Genomic DNA, 21,156 nt, shown 5'->3' with positions numbered 1-21,156 from the left:
TGGATAAAACAGTCCCTTTGGTTTATCTTTAATATCCTTGATTCCACATTACTTTTGTCTGTTTTACATAATCCGTACAGTTGGCCATGTCGAAGTAACGAAAAACTATGACCATGTTGTATGAAAAAAGTGGTATGAGTCAAGAGTTCACGCCCGTGTGAACATGATTTTGGTATTTAGTTAGACCTTGATAAACCTTTTTTGCAAAATTAATGACAATTGCTATATCAAAACTAAACTTTTTAACGATCATTTTCTATTATCAAATATTGATCCATATATAAATGGTACATAAATAACTAAACAATATTAGTCAATCAAGTGTAGTAACAATGCACTGTATTTATATTTTTATAAGACAGCAAAACCTATATGTCATCATTACTTACCCAACATTGTCTCTAATTTGTAAAATTATAGCAGTCATTAGTCTGAGTTGTCTGACCATGTATTTAACATCATATATTATTTACCGAAATTTTGCTGTAGCAAATCATTCAAAAAATCCCTAAAAACTGAAGCTTCATTACTTATATTTAACATAAGGCTACAATTATGTAGGCTTTTTGACATTCTCTTGTTGATTTTTTATATACTTTTGGGTGCTTTGGGTATACACTGTACTTTTGAATTTACCTAATAGTATTCGGTTCTTCGGCTAATGAAAAGTTTCCCTTTTAAACATTTGTACATAAATATTTATATAATAAGCATTTTAAACTTATCTCTGCTTTAAACAAATCAAAGCAGTACATTTTATTCAAACTTGAGATTTGTTTTACGAAACCAACCAAAAATAAGAATGAAAAATTGAAATGATCATTTTAAAGGCAGAAAAATTTGTAAGTACATCATTTTGCTAACATTCTATTGAATAATGTCTTAACAAATCCAGTGATTCTGAGATCAAACAAGTGTATTTTCAAAAGGAGGATGCATCATTGAGTGAAATTATATTGTCAGATAGATTTGCATGTATCAGATTTCATAAAACAAAATGTTAATAAGTTATATGCGTTTCAAAACCAAATTTTAAAAATAACAACGAAGAACACACAAATGAGAAATCATAAATTACATATGAAATTTGAACAAAATTACACGTATCAGAATAATTAAAATGTTCAATATTGAGTAAGTTTAATATTTGTGTATTGGTATATTACATTACCTTAATTAGATGAATGCCATTTCCAATACATAATCGGACTTTAATTTGCACAATTTTTTCATAGTGTTGCATTGAGGGAAAACATTTGGTGTAAACGTTTTAATTTGCGTGGTGTACTAATTTTCGCTATTTTTACAGTGGACACAAAACCGTGAAATTGATTTTAACACTATACTATGTTAATAGTTGTTTTGAAATTGCTACCTGCAAATCGGTAACTTTCATAGTTGAGTCGAAAGATTTATCACCCAGAGGAACTGTTAGATTTATTTGTCGGTTTTTCATTCGTTCTGTATAATTATATCATCCTTGTTTGTTTTTATATATTTGTTTGTTTGTTTTTTTAGTTTTGTCTGGTTTTAACTTGTTTTGTTTTGGTTTTGATTGTTGTATATTTTCTTGCAAAGTATTGTTGCTGTAACATTGTGTAAAACTTGTTTTTGATAGACGATGTGGATACATTGATAGGTGGTCATTGTAAGATATTTCTGATGTTCATTTATTATATCCGTATTCTTAACAAACTAAAATACATGTTACTTGTCAGGTTACCCAACATGATCTATAACACTTTATTCTAACACGTCTAAAGACCAAAAATGGACAATTTACATGTTGTCAACGGACAATATTATGATGTATAGTCAGTATCGTTGTTAATGTCAATCTCCTTTTTCCTACAAGATATATCTGTATAGTGTTGAACTCAATGCTTTGTCTGGGCCAACATGATATAAATAAAATGCTGGATTTTTTTTTCTTTATATTCACTACAAAACAATTTTCTCAACTCCCAAATTCCTTTCCAAAACAGTACCTGAAATGGGTAAAGTTTTTATTTAATTTGATATAGACAATAGGTCATTGTGGGGGGGGGGTGAATTGAATCAGTATTAATTAAGGATGATGAACGAATTATTATTATATTTAAAAAGAAATATAATTTATTTGTTTACATATTCCGTGTTTATGGCGTATGGGAAGATACTGAACATGGATAAGGAATGGGATATTGTAAATGGGTCAAAGTGTGATTCTGAATTTAAAACTGGGCACTGGTTAATGTGGAGATTTTATAGATTACCCAAACGTCTAGATGCGCTAAACTTTATTTACGTAAAAAGAGTGAGAACGATGATGACATTGTGTTAATGAATGTTAGTCCTAAACAAAATTAAATACCTAGTTAGTTTACCTTTATATTTAAGGCGTTTGAAAAAATATATATTTTATTTAACACCTTCCACTGCTATTTGAACTATGGCATTGTTTGATATTAATAGTTTTATAATTAAATTGTGGCGATCATAATCTTCTAAAAAGTTTAATATAAAACAATGATAAATCACGTGACGTTAGAAATTTTACAGAACTCCATTATCATCGTTTGCAGTTTCGTTACTAAAATGTTTCTCTCGAACAATTACACTGATTTCATTTTACTGAAAAAGCTAAGTTGTATTGCTTGTGCAATGTCAATTATTGATATTGTTTTGATAATAGATATAATAACAATGCTATTGTTCATATTTATATTGTTTTTATTATAATTATAATTATTATTATTATTAGTTACTTAATTCTATATACTTTAAAAAAAAATATCTTTTTTTGTATGTGGATATTACATGTTACATTATATGGTGACAGTTTAATATATATATAAACAATGTAAGTGACACATATCGAACATAATCAACAATCAGCGGTTGTTAATGTAACCCCCTGGGGTCACACGGATCAAATCAATGACCACTGTAGTTGACAAACTTATAATTATCCCCGGTTGATATGTGCCCGTTCAACATGTCCATACCTAAAATCTAAAAAACTAATTCGAATGGCATAATGGAAATTATAATGATACTGTTGTCATTAACACATTTAATTAAAAACATAAGGTCCTCCATGACCTAGTTTTTAGTACAAAGAAATTGTTATTATGCTGTATAAACTGGATGTTATGGACTACTTGTGAAAAATATCACTTAAAATATCAAAGACAATATAGATTTAAACTGTTTTGTTATTTACTTAAAGTGATTCCGACTTAAATGTTTGCTTAAGAGTGATGTTTATTTTGCCACTAAGTACATAATTGTCCATACATACGTTTTTTTTACACTTTACATATCAGCATAGACAAATCGAATATATGTCCAAAGTAAATCAAGGATCCTAAATAATGTTTTTGCATAAATCAATTTCCTAATACAAAATACCCATTCCCCATTCCCCATCGTACCATATTCCGTTGAATTAGAGGTTCACCTTATACAAGTAATACATATCAAGAATTGTTATTTATCGGTGTTTGTCTTTGCAAGCTTTAGTAGCAAATGTGCAATGCATAAGTAACTGCATCCAGATTTCCTGTAAACATTTGCTTTAATCGACAAAATAAAATCAATGTCTTCAAATCATTATCGCACTGAAGGAGAAAATATGGCACCAATGCAATAAATAGTTTTAATTGAATGACCTTATTGTTTTGTATGAGCGAAGATAGCATACAATGAGTATCACTTGGAGCTATGTCAAGTTTTGCTTTAACAAATTAATGCACAAAAAGTAGCACGGCATAAATGAAGAAGATATATTTGATAGGTATTATAAAACTGCTATTTCAATGATTAATGGCGATGGTTTTTGATATAAAATCTATCTAGTTTGCTTATTGCCAGGCATTATATGACTTCGTGAAACCACATGTTATTAACCATTTAACCCAGTTTGTATTGTATGTATACTACTTAAACACCTTTGTAGATAACTGTATATCTAGGGGAAGAATGGCCTAAATTCGAGTTCTAGCTTTGTACTTTCTTCAAACTATTAAAACAACGAAATTGTTTTGAAATCATGGTGTTTTGCGATTATCATTTGTTAAAGTTCGACCGAAAATATCGGGATTTATATACATCTTCAAGTTTGTTTAAGGCTTAACTTTTTTTGTCATATTTGTTTTAAATTGTTAACAAACTTAATACAACTATGTATCATTTTTAAGTACTATGATATATACACACAGTCTTATGGTTTAACTTATAAATCATTTATAAGGGTATATTATTTGACAATTACGCAATAATATATGACAATGACTGGGAAAAATATAAATTACCCAGAAAATACATATATGTTTATTGTAAAGTGAACATTAAAATATGCAAATTAATCATTCAGTCACCTCTGTCCAGACTCTGTTATGTAACGTATTGTTCCAAATGTTATTTGTTATTATTTTTATTACTGAAATACAACGAAAAGTAAATATCGGAATAAATACTTTATATAAATTACTATTTACAAAAGAAAAAAACTGATCAAAAATTAAGTTTTTGCACGATAAATACAGTGTCCATTTTTTATTGTACGAGGTCACGAATCTATCGTACCCTGAGGCCAAATGTTGAGTGTCGCTAAGACAATAGTGTTCTTACAAGACGGTAAGGCCATTAATTATGGGCGACTTTAATGCATTGTTATACATCATTTGCATAAACGGAGTGTCGCCGCTTTATAACCACTTGAAGTAGTCCAGGTAATATCAGACTAGAAGCTTGCCTCCAAACAACAAGTAGGACAATTTCAAGGAGTTTTTGCAAGAATTTCTGATCACGTAAGTTTACAATTTATTCAAGGTGGATACAATTGTGCATATATTAATATCCGGACACGAATTCGGCTAATCGGAATAATCAGCTGTATCGATATATATATTTTTGGATTTTTTTTTTATTTATATTGAGCTTAATTATTTAACAGGAGTGAAATAGAATAAAAGTAATTGCGACGTTCCTAGTAACAGCAATGATTTATTATAAATGCGAGAATCAACTTTGATTATTTAGGTTAAAAGGAGATATACACTTAAAGGGAGAAAAAAGCCAAGAAATGATTTCAAGGAACTATTCAATTAGTTGATCAAAATGTTTAGATATTTTCTTTTGGAAATGTTCACGGTAATTGCGTTGTTTGTTTGGTTGATAAGATCAAATACAAATATTTTATAAGAAGAAACAATTTCATTGTAAATACATGTATTGTATCTGTTGATTCATTTGATTCAATAATGATTGAAATTCTAATATACAAATGTAGTCAACGGTAATACCAAATATTCATAATTCATTTAAGGTTACATTTATCACGTGATTTAAGGTGGCACTTCTAACGATGATTCGTGTTTAATTACAATTTCATGTCCATCACTTACGCTTCGTGACAAAATTATGAAAATGTTGGCTTATGATACATTACACAACAGTTAATTGTACCTTAAATAGACAAAATGACACAAGATGTCACGTGCTGTATACCCCAATCAATAGTAAAATATATTTTTCCAAACAAGCATGTTTAATATATTCTTACAACTATTCTTATAACTAAAAAAAAAAGCAATAAGTTCATTATAAACAAAAACTACAGTATGGCAAAATATGAGAAACAGTAGAATTCTAAATGAGTGTTTTTACTCAGGTGTATTTAAACAAATGTTCAAAAAGGGCATGCTTATATAAGGTAACGATTTGAATTATTCAAATTATAGACAATGCCATTTACCTGTACATTTAATGTACCTATATATGGTGTCTCTATATTTAAGACTCGATTTGTGTAAAAGATGAGGGATAAAACCCGATGAGTTCGAAATACGATTCCACATATAGAATACTCATCTACAGTATGACATTGAAACACAATGTATGTCAAATATATTGTCACAAGTCATTGACAATTGCTTTACATTAATAATGTCGTTGTGTCATAACAACTAAATTAAATGCTGCGTTTAACAAAACATGTGAACAAGTTGCCATTGAGTAATGGTAATGATCTCAGTCATATCTGTACGGAAAGCTTTAATTAAAAACAGCTGTACGAGATTTGTATTTATGATTTAATAAAATGGCCATAAACTATCAATCTGGCCAATGTTTTAATAGGGAATAGCAAAAAAAAAAGAAAAAAAAAAGAATATTATTACCAAATGTAACATAGATTTAGAACTTAACAAGTGTGTATAAGAAGATATCTTGTTTTCCTATTTATAACGCAGTTTATTTATTAAAAGTGTTTAATCAGAAGTGTCCAAATATCTATAAATAACCACATTTTTAACTGTTTCAAATAATTTTTTTTATATTTATGTGTCTAAATTGCATATTTCCTTATTACAGAGACACAATGAAGACCTTTGTCGTAGTTGCCCTGGTGTTGTGCGTGATGGTAGCTCATGTCCGATCACAAGGTATGTACATGCTATATGTAGAACAAATACTAATTCTAGTTATGCAAATGAAGATCAAGATGCCAAACCAAGAAAATCTACGTTTTGATCCGTGTTCTTCACCTCATTTTTTAAAGAGAAAGTTATTGATATTTATCTATACAGATATCTGTTAAATGATTTGTTCATGATGCTTTTTTTTCATTTTTCGACAGATAAATATGTTCATAAGGGGCTATTTTTTTTTGTTCTGTTTAAAGTCAATCCTGGCGATTTTGTTTTTTTTTTCAAAATGCTCAACTTCATTACATTAGCAACCGATGTATGTGTTGACACATACACTTGTACATCAAAGTATCATATTATAGTGACATTTTACACTTTACCCATATTTTGTCTCTAATTATGAAATGGCCCATCTTTTTCTTTCTAAGTTACTAATTATAAGGATGACCAAACATTTGCACAAAACTTTCGATAGTCAATACAGTTGTTCATAATGATTAAAAAAAGATTTTTTAAAGTTGTCGCTCTTTAGTCAAATGTACATTTGTTTTGGTTTAAACAGACATTTTTCTCGTTAGCAAATATGGTCTCCTTTCTGCACGTTGCATCCCAACTTACTAACTTTCTCCACTACTAATCTATGACTTATATTTGAAAAAATAAAATAAACTAATATCAAATAAAACGACCAATTATGTTTAACTATTAAACATGCATATAATTAACAAAACAAGATCAGTGTGAAGTAATAAAATCCCTCCTCTTGAATATGCAGGGGTATTGACTGTTGTAATTTAATTCTGTTCTCTGTTGTAATTTTATTATTCATAACAAGTCAATTGACAAATGATACTTTTTAACGATATTGGTTGATCTATATTATCCTTTTATGACCACTTGTCAGATTGAGTTTATGGCAGGTATCCTTTGGCTATGAATATGGTTTTATATATTCGATATACACTTTTTGACTCCAATAAAATGTCATCATTTCCATAAAAGATATCATACCTTCCATCGGATATATACATCATAGTTTATTCACATGACAATTGACGGATCAAAGACGTTTAGATATCATGGGAATATGGAGATAAAGCTGTCAAAAATGATCAAAATATCATTTAATGTTAACATTAGATAATATCCATTTGACCTTTTACTGACTTTCATGCATTTGGCATTCTTTCTTAAATAAGTATTGAGAAATTAAGTAAAAAGGGATAAACATGCGATAGCGATACGGAGTGTAATAAAATTTCCTGATTTTTCATATGATGTAGTCTTTTTATAGTGGATTAGACCTTAGATGTATAAATTATCCTTTATATGACTAGAATTATAGAACGATTTAAGAACTAGAAAACGGCGCATAGAAATAGTTTAAGTCCCTAGATTTATATCAATATTTATTTTTTTTTAAAGAATTTAAAAGGCATCCATATTATTTTTTGAAGAAGAAAACCGAATTAAAATGGATAACGAGACAATAAAATTATATGTTAAACATTTATGAGAAATTTCCTAATAATATTATTTTATCCCGTTATCTCTCTATTAGGAATGAATATACCACCGGCATTGCTATTGATGTCTGGCAGTGACATTGGAAAAGACTTGATGAGATATCAAATGGTCAATTCAGCCATGAGAGGCGGAATGGGATCAAATAATATGCTTCTGAGTCTTCTTCTGACCGGAAATCTTTGAGGTCACGTGGCCTGTTCAACATAATCATTTGACTGCAATGTGGACGATTTTGTTGCTTATTGTCAGCTTCTTGTATTTCGTTTATGTGATCATATCATGCTGCAAATATATGTTTCATAACTCATTTTTAGTATTTTGTACATTCACAATATGTGGTATTTTTCAGTTTTGTTCCTTCCATCTACCCAATCCTGAACTTGCATGATTTTCAGACGCACTTTTGTAACTTTTGTATGTCTTTTTACACAACATAAATAATTTTTTTGTCATTGCTTTTTATGTTCCCAAATATTTTTCCTTTGGCTAATTTTATATTTAAAATCCTTTAAGATATATTTTGAACAAGAAATTAAACATTTATTGACTATAAAAATGTGTATGTTAAGCAAATTGATATTCTGCATGGAAATAACAGCACGTGGAAAATGGGCACACTGTATTCAATTGTATTATATTTAGTGTCTATAACACAAAATGAATGCTTACAGGTCAAGCAGCAGCCGCACAAGCAAGAAAACAGGCTGTAGCACGACAGGCCATGAGAGGAGGACCAAATTCCCTGTTGCCAATGTTAGCCATGTCAAAAGGAAAAATGAACCCTATGATGCTCTCTATGCTTATGGGAAATAAGGGCGGTCGTGGAATGGGTCAGATTTTACCATACATGCTTCTTGCTGAAAGCGGAATGGGAGAAGGCATGCTTCCAGCTATGATGTTGATGGGAGGTGGAGCTTCTGGTGGTGCCTCAGGTGGTGCCGCAGGCGGTGGATCAAACATGATGAATGCCCTTATGTTGTCCAGATTGTTCAACTAATAGAACTCTAGCCTTTCGAGACATTTAACCATTAATTTAATGTGATAATGTGATAATTCATTATTTATATCACGAATACTAAATGGCCTGTTTGTGTTGATTGTGCTGTTTGCTTTTCACGTGCTGTTGTTTTTAAGTTGAAAATAATAAAACGTTCTTTTGGTGTATGCTTTGCTTACATTTCATATCACTTTGCTTGTAGTAGACTGATACAAGCTACATGACTTCTGCTTATTATAGATTAGAGTAACACGGCTAATTATCTTGTAGTCATATATTTCTGTCTACTTTTTCTGTCGCATTACCTTTTCCTCTCTGACAAAATAATCATCATATGTGCATGTTACATCTGCATAAATAACAATAAAATGCAACATCAGTTACTTAGAATCTTTTTTTTTTTGTCTTCATCATATGTTTCTCTTTCCTTTTGCAATCTTTTTTCGCTTCATTTCAGTGTAAAGCTTTGTTCATAACGCACTTGCTTTTCTTGTCTTATACCTTTGAAAACATACAATAGAAAATAAAAACCTTTAAGTTTTTTGCTTATAGGATTTCAAACATAGACCTAGGCTATGTAATTGTATCCGACAACTACTTTCAGGAAGTGCCACAAACAAGTTGACGGTTGATCAAAGAGCAAAACTGGCCATGTTAGCCAGAAGTAGAATGGGACAATCCAGAGGAATGAGCGGAATGTTGCCTCTGATGTTGATGGGAGGAAACGATAATGCTTTAAATTTCATGTTGTATTCTTCTCTCATGAGAGGTGGTTTAGGCCAAGGAATGGGCATGAGAGGAGCTCTTCCATTTATGTTGATGAATGAAATGGGAATATTTTAATGACTTGAGAAATACTTTCAAATAACTGCAAATCCTTTATGTTTTTAATTATGTTGTGTTATTTGATAAGGGGAAATACACCACTTCTTTTTTTCCAAAATTAATCTTTTCATCCTATTTCACTTTTTTAACATGTTTTCCCTTTTTAAATTTTGCTTTATTTTTGTTCTACTTTTTTATTTTTCCAGTTTTTTTTTAAATCAATGCATCGTAAAGCACAAACTGCATACTGCAAAAAAAATAATAATAAAAAAAATAAAATAAAAAAAAAATACCACTGGTTTCCTAAACGGGGCTAGAATTGTATATAAGTGTGTAAATATATCTGTGTGATTATAGTCTGAACTTAGCTGCTGTTAATGATGTGTGCTGTTTATATGCTGCTTGTTTACAAATCTCACCAACTCTCATCTTGAATGTCATATATGCACATTAATTGTTTCTGTACAAAATAAATTTTCCATTACAATCACGACTTTCATTGACATCAGCAGAACTTTCATTGACATCAGCAGAAATCAATAGTATTCCCTAGCGTATATTGAGAAGCTGAACACTCTTTACTGAGTGTATGGAAATTCTCCGTGGGCAATCCAAGTGAACTCAACAATTAATTCATTTCAATGGTTCAATTGTATTTTCTGTCCATGTGTGTGTCAATAAGTGTTTTGTACAAAGAGTATTGAATCCAAACTTGTGTGTATATTACAAAATCAATCAAATGGATGTGTAAACCAAACAAAAGATACAGGTTTGAAAAAATACCTTATACATAGAAAACACATGAAAATTACATACTGTAAACGTATTGAATTTTGCTGCTGCTGATTCTCGTGGACTCTATCAAATGAACTCATTCGCTAGTATCAATTTTCAAGGTTTCAAAAGATAATTAGTGATTTATGGCGTTAAAAATCCTTTTTGCGGACAATATTATCTCGGGTTTTTGTCCACCACGAAATTAGCGAAGATTGATACGTTTACAGTACCCAAGTAGACATTTCATACTTAATGCACTTAATTAAAGTGGTAATTCTACACATCGCTTGCACATAAATAAATATATTATGCAAAAACAAAATATATAATGTATTTTCGTAAATGCAATATATAAGTGTTGTATAAATGTGGTAATTCTATCCATTTGCGTTGAAACGTTTGTGTGTGCTTCATGCGTTTCATTATCCAGTTCAAAATGTACAAAAATGCTACTGCTTATAAGTGGCCTACGACCGCATATAGTGAAAATGCTTATATCTTAGTTACATAATGAAACATTTGGTGTTTCCAAATTAAACATGTCCCAAATAATCTATGTGTCATTACATGCTAGAAATGAAACACAATGAATGGACGTTTATGTTTACGATTTATTTCCACCCTTGATTTGACAATTTTTATGAGCTTTAGAACGTTATTAGAAAAGCATCAGGAATAGTTTCCGCTCAGACTGTTTTTTTTTATCTACTGCACGTAACATGGTTGTAACTAACAATTTGGTGGCTAGAAAGTACAATATTGCTTCATAATTTAGTGATTTAATAATGAACTAGTGCCATATATGAATCCATCGTGTGGCTTCACTAGCGTATGATTAAGTGCAAAACTTAAAAAATGCATTTCTAGGCCGTCGTTTGTAACAGCTGAACAGAAATGCTGTTGCATGTTATGCAACTTATTGACGGTTCACTAACAGCAAAAATGTTTCTGTCAAAACAAGTGTATATGCTTTACACTCTAGCACTTTGTTCATATACAGAGCTTTTAGGTTTAAAAAATATATATAAAAGGTGATGTTTAAATTTAAGCAAAAATATTTCACGACAACGAACTATTTTTGTTGTGTTTTTTGTCACGTTTTAATCCCATATTTAACCCATATGTTTAAACCTTCAGTCAAGCACATCACGAACACTTACAATCATTATTGTTTCTTTATGTTGCTTTCGCACACAAACTTCTGACTTGAAAATGATACAAATATTATAATGAAAATAAATGGTTCCACCAGATGACAGAGGAACACATTTCACTATGATTTGCCTTCAACCATGACACTTTTTGTTCACAAATTTTCTACACATAACAAAGATTTGATAAAATAATTCGGACATTTAACAGACCAGTTGTTTTAGTAAAGGTCGAAGATAAAGTAGCCACTCACCCACTTACTTAGATGTAAAGCAGAGTACACCCTCTATGCTTTAAATTATAAGCTTATATTACTAACATTTTTTAGGAGTTCAGTTCTTTTCGAATTTGCCAATCATTTTTGTTTAATGATACACAGTTGATAGAAACCAGCTTAAAGTCTTTTTTTTAAAGTTTTTACATGACTGATATAATGGTTATGAATATCTATTTCAAATATTTTTCAGAAAAAAAACCCATTAAATTTAAAGTTAATTTCAAATATAAAGTGACAAGTCAAAGAAAAGCACTTAGATTGATAAGTAACATTTTTACAAAATGAACAATAATTTAATTTTTATGGTACAGCTAAATGAAATCATTTTGTCTCAAATCTGGAGCAAATACATTCCTTCTCCAAGTTTCGTTAAGATGTATAAGAAATATACATGTATTTATAATTCTGATAAACTTAATATGCTCTTTTAAGAGGTAGCATTGCAGTGAAAATTTCTCTAAAAAGCACTACGTTCAGAGCTGTTAATCATAGCACTTGATCCAGAACTTCAATATCGATGTAAACCCAGAACAATTGATACCCTCACTACCCCATTTGCTAACATGCACCTTTTTACCATCTAAAATTAAAACATAACTCGAATATTTAAATAAGATTCTAAGAAATTTTCATTAGTTTTCATTCAGTGGTGTAGAAGTAGTGACCTATAAGAGATGGATATAGGAAGGAAGGGGAAGTAGACATATGTATCCCTATATTCCCCTCAATGATTTAACTGGAATTTTCCTTTGAAGTTCCAGTTAAATCATTGCCTTTTAAACACTAGCGGTGTATCACTTAAGAATGGCACTAAATCCGAATCTTTAATTTCAGTGAAAAACCTATGCTAAATCCTAAACTATTATGTTATTGAAAATGAAAGCACTTTAACCTCAACTATAATATTAGTGCAAATCAATTCTTCATGTTATCCACACCAGCTATAATGGAAACCGCATTCAAGTCCATATCTTAAATTTCAATCAAACGTGTTACTGTAATACCTTGACTACATATTAATCCACAACAATTTCGATCGACGAGAATTGCACTTAATCTAAATTTATACTTTTATACAAAATCATTGTACTAATTATACCAAATTAATTTTCAATTACACTTAGTCCTCTTATTTCAAACTTATAAGAAAAATGAAAAATATAATTATCTTAACAATTAATCCCAATCTATGTTATCAATTGCATAAACTCTCTAACGGTTTATTGTCGATGAAATCTTTCTCGTTTTTGTCAGCAAAGCCACGCTATCTGAGCTTCAAAATTTTGTATATTTTTATTGTCGTTCTGTTTTATTTCTAAGTTCTCTCTCTTTCTGATTACTTGTCATCTTAGTTCTTTCCATTGTTACTGTGATTTTCATGGTTACATATCTCACTTCTAGAAATTTGTGACATAGAATAACGTAATGGGTGACATTGATATAATACACTCAGCTGCATAGCTCATGAAGAATAAGATGAACATACTGAAATATGAGAAGACGCGAACACATGAACATATTTTCTTATATATATCTGACAAGTTAAGAAAAGCCGAATGTCATGTCAGTAATTGTCATGTCAGATCTTGTTGTTATCGTACATGGTGCATTCAGTCTTTCATATTATAACTCACTTTTGTGTTTGTTTATGTAAGCATTGTTTTGCATTAACGTTTTACTATTAACAAATTTTTTTTTTTCAAATAGAGTTGAAGAACAAAATGACTTACGGATATTAACATACTACATATTGCAGAAATAGTAATGATTATGTTATATTAGGAATAGACATCATAGTATTTTACCATCATTTAGCTGTATAGTGGATATACTAGTCTCTACAGAATGATGGTCTAAATGTTTCATTATTTGTTATTATCATTATTTTTTTTATTTATAAATTTATTTTTTATTTTTACTTTTTTATTATTTTGTTTTTTAATTTTTTTTTTTTTTGCTTTTTGTTTTGTTTTGTTTTATTACTTGGAAGGGGTTCAGATGTTTGCTTATATTGGGCGAGTTTCTTATATGGTTTATCCTACTAAATTTGCAATGTAACTGAGTTCGGCTTTTTGGATATTTCCATGATATTTTAAATACACGCATAGCTTATTGTACGTTGCAGAATCTAATAATGCTAATAAAGGAATTAATAAATAATGAAGTGATTGCACACATGCAAATCTAGTGTAACTCTTCAGATGTTGCTATACTTAGAATGCGCTTGTTAAAGTAGACTAGTTTAACACCGGTGGTTTTGCACAAGCTGTCGTTGCGTTGTGTTTTCGGCATCCCGTTGGATAAAGGAAAGACAATGGTTCGACCAGTAGAATTACAGACCAAAGCTTCAAGGGGAGAACATTGCTTTGTATGTATACATGTTATAACCAGAATATCATTTCTATCATTCTTTTAATCGCACTGTACTGCAGTTAATATTTAAGTAGCAATACATGATAAAATTTGTATCTTAAACATATCATAACAAAAGTATTATTTTTGTTTTTTGTCATTCAAGAATAGGTTTTTCATATAAGGTATTAGTGTAATACTCATTTGGAAACATGATTGGTGTTTATATTCGTACTCAAAATACCCTACTAATGCTGGGTATAGAACAGTCAAAGAAAGACAGAGTCCATGTGTATAAATTCAAAATCACACCTGTGAATGAATTTCTTAGCAATACTTTCATTCTGTTCCAAAGATCAATTTAAAGCCTTAGTTATGTCATCTTTACTTATAAAAAGACCTTGTAAAAACTTTTCGTTCCTAGTGAAAATTTAAGTGATATAACTTTCCAAATTATTAATGCTTAAGGTAAAAAAATAATAAAAAAAAAGCTGATGTTCAGTATAAGGTTGTAAAGTAGTAAATCATGAATGCTAAAACATTTTTAATAGATTTTGTTTATATAAATATACTTACGTCCACATAACAATTGTCGGTATTTACTTTGTTCGTCAAACACTGGGTGATTCTATTATGATATTTTTAGTTATGATTATTTTTTTTCCTAACATATAATTGTTTAATGTTGATAATAAAGACTATATAAAGGTGTACATTAAAAGGCCGTTCATCAAATACAAATTGCCAATGATTTACTAGATTAGGTATTTTTAAGGAATGTTTCTGATTTTTTAACAAGTTATACGAAATATTTTTTGTAGCATTTTACACTTATCAAAAAATGAAAACTGTCTCAAACCAGGGTATTGAGTATAGCCTGTTCAAATATTACAAAGCTTATCAATTTAACAAGACATTGTCCCTACCGAGGTCAATACCCCCGCAACCTGTTATGGCGTGTACATTTGGGGACCAGTGTGGAAACACTTTTGACACATAATTTCGCTGCAATTCTAAAACACCCATCTCCAAACAGAAATCAGGGCAATTTCTTTTTTGACAACACAAAAACAGAATATGACTGCAAATTTACTTTAAACATAAATTCCTGACAATATGCATATATTTCTATTGTCAACTAACACGAAATTGAGTTTCCTCACAATCCTATCCTGTAAGTCGTTTAGGAGGAGTTGCCGACAAAGCATCAGGCCCATAACTTCTTGAAAACCCTTGTGTCCATCAGCCATTTTTACATTTTTTGCCCAAACAAAAAATTCCTGACAACGTGCACATCTCCATGTGGTTATATTAGAGCCAACAAAGTTTCATAAAATTATATAGCAAAATAGTGGCGGACAAGCAGACGGACTGTTAGACAGAGTGAAACCTTTAGTTCCAAAACTCCGTTTGCGGGGTATAATGATACAAATGTGACCCATTTTTGAGTTACTGAGGGCCTGATATTAGTTTGGTGAAAGAAACATCCAGAGAAACTGTTCTGGCTTTATGGTTTTGTTGATGCTGAAATGACCGAACACTTCGGGATAGAAAAGCAACCAGGGTAACGAAATAAGGATTGCAACTATAATTTTGTATCATTTTTCGGTCATATGATCCTTGACACAGAGAACGAGTCTTCATAAAGATAAAGACATTTGACAAAAATCAACCATTGACCTAACAATCACTAAGGGTCTGATTTAACTGTTACATGAAGGGATCTCTAGGTGCAATAATAAAGGTTACAATTTCGGGATGCAGACAAGTCGTCCCACGTCTACTTCTTTGGACGACTACCAATTTAGATAGTTTATGTATCTATCTATAATGCCTCACCAGCTTATAACTTCTTCCTCTACAGGTAAATTTTATCCATATGAAACAGAGAAAGCTGTCAAATATTTTGATCATCTTATCTCTGAACAAATTGATATATGAATGGTGATGCTAAAACTGTTTTAATCATATCAAGATATATTTTTAAAGTACACTTATCATAACTGGAATAATGGAAAATTTGGACCAAAGGCACGTTTAAGCATTTATATATTTATGCTACATTTTGTCTGATCTACGCTGCAAGTTCAATAAATGTTATTGTATTATCATCTGCCTAATTTCAAACGATATCATTTTTTGCACGATTATTCAATAGCAGGAACTGAAAAATGGTTATCAGCTCCGAGCAGATAACTAATCATTGCCTGACTGTTAGCGTTATTGCCCCAGAGTTATATCGTACTTTACAACCGGTACACTCTTAAATGGTGCGTGTAATAAACTTGCTACTTATACCATATACCATCATCCAATTCCCCATAGAAAAATACCCTTCCCCCATTTTAACCCATTGCACATTTTTTATTTAATTTTTTTCAACATTTTAGCTGTTAATTTTAATTACATTTAATACATTTTGTCATATTAATAAATATCTTAAAGCTAATTTCCCCATCCTACCCATTCAAAATTGATAACCTCCCCTTTCAAAATTCCCATCACCCCATACACTATCCCATTTCCCCATCCCCCATTCCCAATCCCCCAGATACCATAGAATGGTAGGCTTTCCCTAACAAGTATAGTATTATTAAATATGCATAAATTCGGGTATCAACATTAAATATGTGTTCGTTTTAAAATCATATACTTTCCGGTTTAAGGAGGAAATTTTGTTGATATATTTGTTCTGTGTATTGTAAACATTAAATTAAAGGATAACACGTTTTTTTTTTTTTATATTAAGAACTATAACTCATCTCAACACACAGTTTTTTTCCTTTACTCCAATAAATGAATTGTTTTCAATCTTTATTCTGGTGTCCATAAATACTGTAAATAAAGCTTAAAACAGTATAAAAGTACATGCGTTACATAAGTAAATTCATTAATAATTTTAAATAGCAGCAGGAAAATTTTAAATGAAATGAAGAAAAATTGTGAAGTCGCTATTTTGATATAATTTTATATTTTGTCTTAGTCTTTATGACACATGCATATGTACACAAAACTAATATATTTCCATATATTTTGAAACCTACGAAAACATACATTTGTATGATTGAATGTGTCCTAAATACTGTAACTAAAATAAAACATGAAGGAGCTCGTTTTGTCGTTCAAGAAATGTTCACACTTATACGACATATTTCAAAGGCATTCGCTCATATGTTGTATTGAATCGCTTATCCCCATCTATTTAAAATACAGCTGGCTATTGTTCATCCCGATAGATGTGTTGTCTGTATTATATATTTACCATATCCATTCTCGTAAAGAACCAAGTTTGTTATCAACCAATCCATTGGGAGTCGAAAAAATCGACGAAATTCCGGATGGATTGACGGCGGAACAAGGCGATTCACTTTAATATGCTTAAACTACAAAGAAACAATTATGACATTTTGTGTAACAATTCATTCATTAAACTTCATAGACGCATACCGTTTAAATTATTTTTGTTCTGGTTGTAGGCCACAGTCTGGATTTATTTGGAATGGGAATGGGAAACAACATGGGAAACCCAGGAGGTGGTATAGGTGGGAGCGTTAGTGCTTCTACTGGAGCCGGTGCTGCAAATTCCGGTTCAGATGCAATGTTTATGAAAATGATGAAACTAATTCTATTAAAATTGAATAAGTTAGAAAAGCAACAACGACCACCAAAGCAGGAACAACCTGTTGGACTATTCGGATTGGGTCTAGGTGGACTAGGAGGCGGCAGAAGAGGAAATTCCCTCCATCATCATTTATTGCTTGAACATTTGTCTAAATGAACACAATTCAGAATAATAAAACTCGGGTTTAGTCAAATTTGTTGTTTAAATGCTGTATCATTGACCTAGAAAAGATCAATTTCAAACTCATTACTTTGTGGGCACTTTGTCTAGTAAATAATAGGAATGAAACCTTAATTCTAAATCGATTTAATTTAAAATGAATATCATTCACTTGTGGCCTTTATTTTAAACAATATTTGTTCTAATCTGTTTTACAACTGAAAACACAATAAAGTAAACCAAACTATCTGCCAAAATTTAGAACAGATGCCACTAGTTTGAGATATTTGAGATGTAGGAAACACAAATTGCAAATTGGGAACCACTCTCAAATACTCTCACTATGAAATATTGTGGCAGTAATGTGTTGACATTATGATAGTATATTAGGAAATTATCGTTATAAAAAGTCATGGCCGGAATATCGGAATTAGTGGGCATTCTAACTTTCGTATTTCAAAAAAAAACGAAACCACTGTTAAGAGAAAAAAAATATTGTGAAAATGATTTTTACAGAAGTTAGAAAATTTGATTCATGTTTATCGACTCCTTTGTAATTAGGATGTTCTATTTTTCTTTTGTTTCTTTGTTTTTTTAATGGGTTTATTGTTGTTATCGTTGTTGTTATTGTTGTCATGTTTTGTTTTTGTTTTTGTTAGGTTGTATTTTGTTATCGCATATTTCTTCTCAACTTCGTTCTTTTTTCGTCTTCGTATTTTTTTCTTCTTACCATTATACATTTTTTCTTTTATATAATCCGTTAGCATACCTATCCCATAGAATAACGATTGTCAAATCACGTGTATATTGTTTTCATGCCCTCAGATGCAGCAGTATGTTGCTTATGAATATGTTCGAATACATCTTTTTTGGCGTCCAACGTTTTAGTTTTAGATTTTGGATTATAAATTAGTTTTTAATGGGTCAAAATATATACCTAATACTTCTTTATTAATTTAAACAAGATAACAAAGTAACCCCCCCCCAACTGATAATATGTAATGGTGTTCTTATAAACTGATTCCGACTCTATTCTTTAATGTTAACAAAAATATGTTTCTTTATGCATTCAGAATCAAAGAGAGAAGTATTCATTTGTTTACCCGAAGGAATGATCAACAAATAGGATGAAATAAGAAGAATAATTCCTTTGATCAATTATTTACATTTATTTTATCCGAGTAACACTACAATTTGACGGCTCGATCATGATGACTACTCAGTGGTGTGCCATTGTTTCTATACTTATGACTCCTGTATACTTTTTTTGTATTTCCATTTACCTTGGGTACCTTAAACTTCATTTTAACTGTCGCCAATTATTTATTTCTAGCCTTCATAGACAAAATTTACAATAAGGGGAACACCTGAACAATGTACGTTTTACAACACTTTAATAAGAATATAATATTGTTTCTCTAAAATGAGTTGGCAGTCATTACGAAAACATCGCTACAATTAGAGAGGTAGACCTAAGGTAAGGGACACAACTCTTTCAAATCATTGGAACGTTTGTATTCAGCATTTAACATCAATATCATGTAAGCATCAAAGTAACTTGGATGAATTTCATTCTGTTTCATCTGAACCTTATAGGCTTTGGTAAAATTAACTGTGATGCAAACATATCATTGACTTCAAGATTTTGTGTCCCTTACTTAGGTCTACCTTCTTAAACAACTAAAAACTTAAAGGATAAGGAGTCACCTACTTCTACTGTCGACCAATTTGCTAACTTTTAATGGTAAATATTTAAATGTTTTTACAGATTAATCATGTGAGAATTACTGTAGTTTTAAGTTCTTGAATATGCCCAAGCAAACATGTATTTTCAAACATTTGTTGTTGTTTTGCTTAATCTTTACATGCAAATGAGTTATTCGTCGTGTCGTGATCTAATGATTTCCTTGGGTTATTTATAGCTTAATGAGGCTTTGTTCCTTTTTTTCAGCATCTCTAGGATTAGCTGGAGCGGGTCCAAATATGCAAGGTGGTGGTGGCCAGGATAATTTCATACACTACATGAAACTTATTCTAAATAAGATTCACAAACTAGAACAAAAACAAACTCAAAGTAACAACCAAAGAAGCCAGCCAAACCCACTACACAATATCCTCATGTTCGAGATGTTGAATTAATTTACATAACGCAGAGACGAGTCAGCAGTGGAATAAAAAAGATACTATTCGGAAATTTTATTTAAACAATTTTCCCCATTTGCTCAGAATTCATTTTTATGTTTTTGTATATGTTATGTTTTTATTGGAATATTCGAGACAGATTGAAAGAAATATTCTGAAAAGCTTTTTTACGACCATTTTAGATCAATATTTTTTATAGAAAAGGTAATAAATGTTATTAAGTCCAGCTTGATATTGAAGGTAAATTTTGTTGTTATGAACAAATGTAAAAAAAAAACATTAATAACATATTCAACTCACCTTGTTAAGTATTGTAGAAAATTGTTATTGTATTGTAAACAGGTATTATTTATCATGTCGTTCTGATTCTTACTTGTTCAATAAAAAACAGCTTGTTAATTTGTAGTTCGTTGTTTAAACATTTGCCTAATTTAAGGTGTAGTTCAAAGAAAGTTAAATTGAAGGAACCAACTCAATTTGCAGAGGACGGTAACAAAGATCAATAATATAGAGAGAAACATATCACAGAGAAACAGTCTAAACTAAACGTTTATCGAGCAGCAATATTTCAGCTATATTCAAGCAAAGAACATAACGTTGATGATAAAATGAACATGAAATAATGATGATGATGAAATGAAAAAAGGGATTGGACACAAGGACAATAGGGACGACAAATGTTGATTGCCACTACAAAGAAAGGGAAGGGATGGGTAGGGTCAGGCAATTTTGTCTCTCGTGGTGGAGCGCAAAAGTTCCTTCCACTATCGAATACCACACCAGTGTTCTCTAACGTGCGAGGAACGTAGTATCTTTTCCAACACGGTGCACCACTATGGTTTGCGGTCAGGTTTCCGTATCAAAATAATTTGATAAAACTGATATGATGTGACTTCAAAATTATCTGGTTTAG

General features: G+C 30.6%; 1 protein-coding gene across 3 annotated transcripts; it reads left to right on the top strand.

Moving 5' to 3' along the window:
- Positions 1–4,655: 4,655 nt before the first annotated feature.
- On the top strand, positions 4,656–20,648 carry LOC148603440 (uncharacterized). Of its 3 annotated transcripts, none has more exons than XM_088552563.1 (3): positions 4,656–4,793; positions 6,358–6,428; positions 9,542–10,249. In XM_088552563.1, exons 2-3 carry the CDS (start codon positions 6,365–6,367, stop codon positions 9,778–9,780), a joined length of 303 nt encoding a protein of 100 aa, XP_088408689.1. In that variant the 5' UTR covers positions 4,656–4,793; positions 6,358–6,364; the 3' UTR covers positions 9,781–10,249. The 3 variants fall into 3 exon arrangements, with proteins under 3 accessions (XP_088408689.1, XP_088408685.1, XP_088408686.1); XM_088552559.1 differs by having other exon boundaries at positions 7,975–10,249; XM_088552560.1 differs by lacking the exon at positions 9,542–10,249 and adding an exon at positions 17,797–20,648 and having other exon boundaries at positions 4,729–4,793.
- Positions 20,649–21,156: the final 508 nt, after the last annotated feature.

This window comes from Perna viridis, chromosome 11 (assembly GCF_037379345.1).
Source record: "Perna viridis isolate PV_CMFRI_1.1 ecotype Kerala chromosome 11, ASM3737934v1, whole genome shotgun sequence".
NCBI classification, from domain to species: Eukaryota; Metazoa; Mollusca; class Bivalvia; order Mytilida; family Mytilidae; genus Perna; species Perna viridis.
Note: the sequence above shows the minus strand (reverse complement) of the source record. Positions and strands in the feature narration are given on the sequence as shown.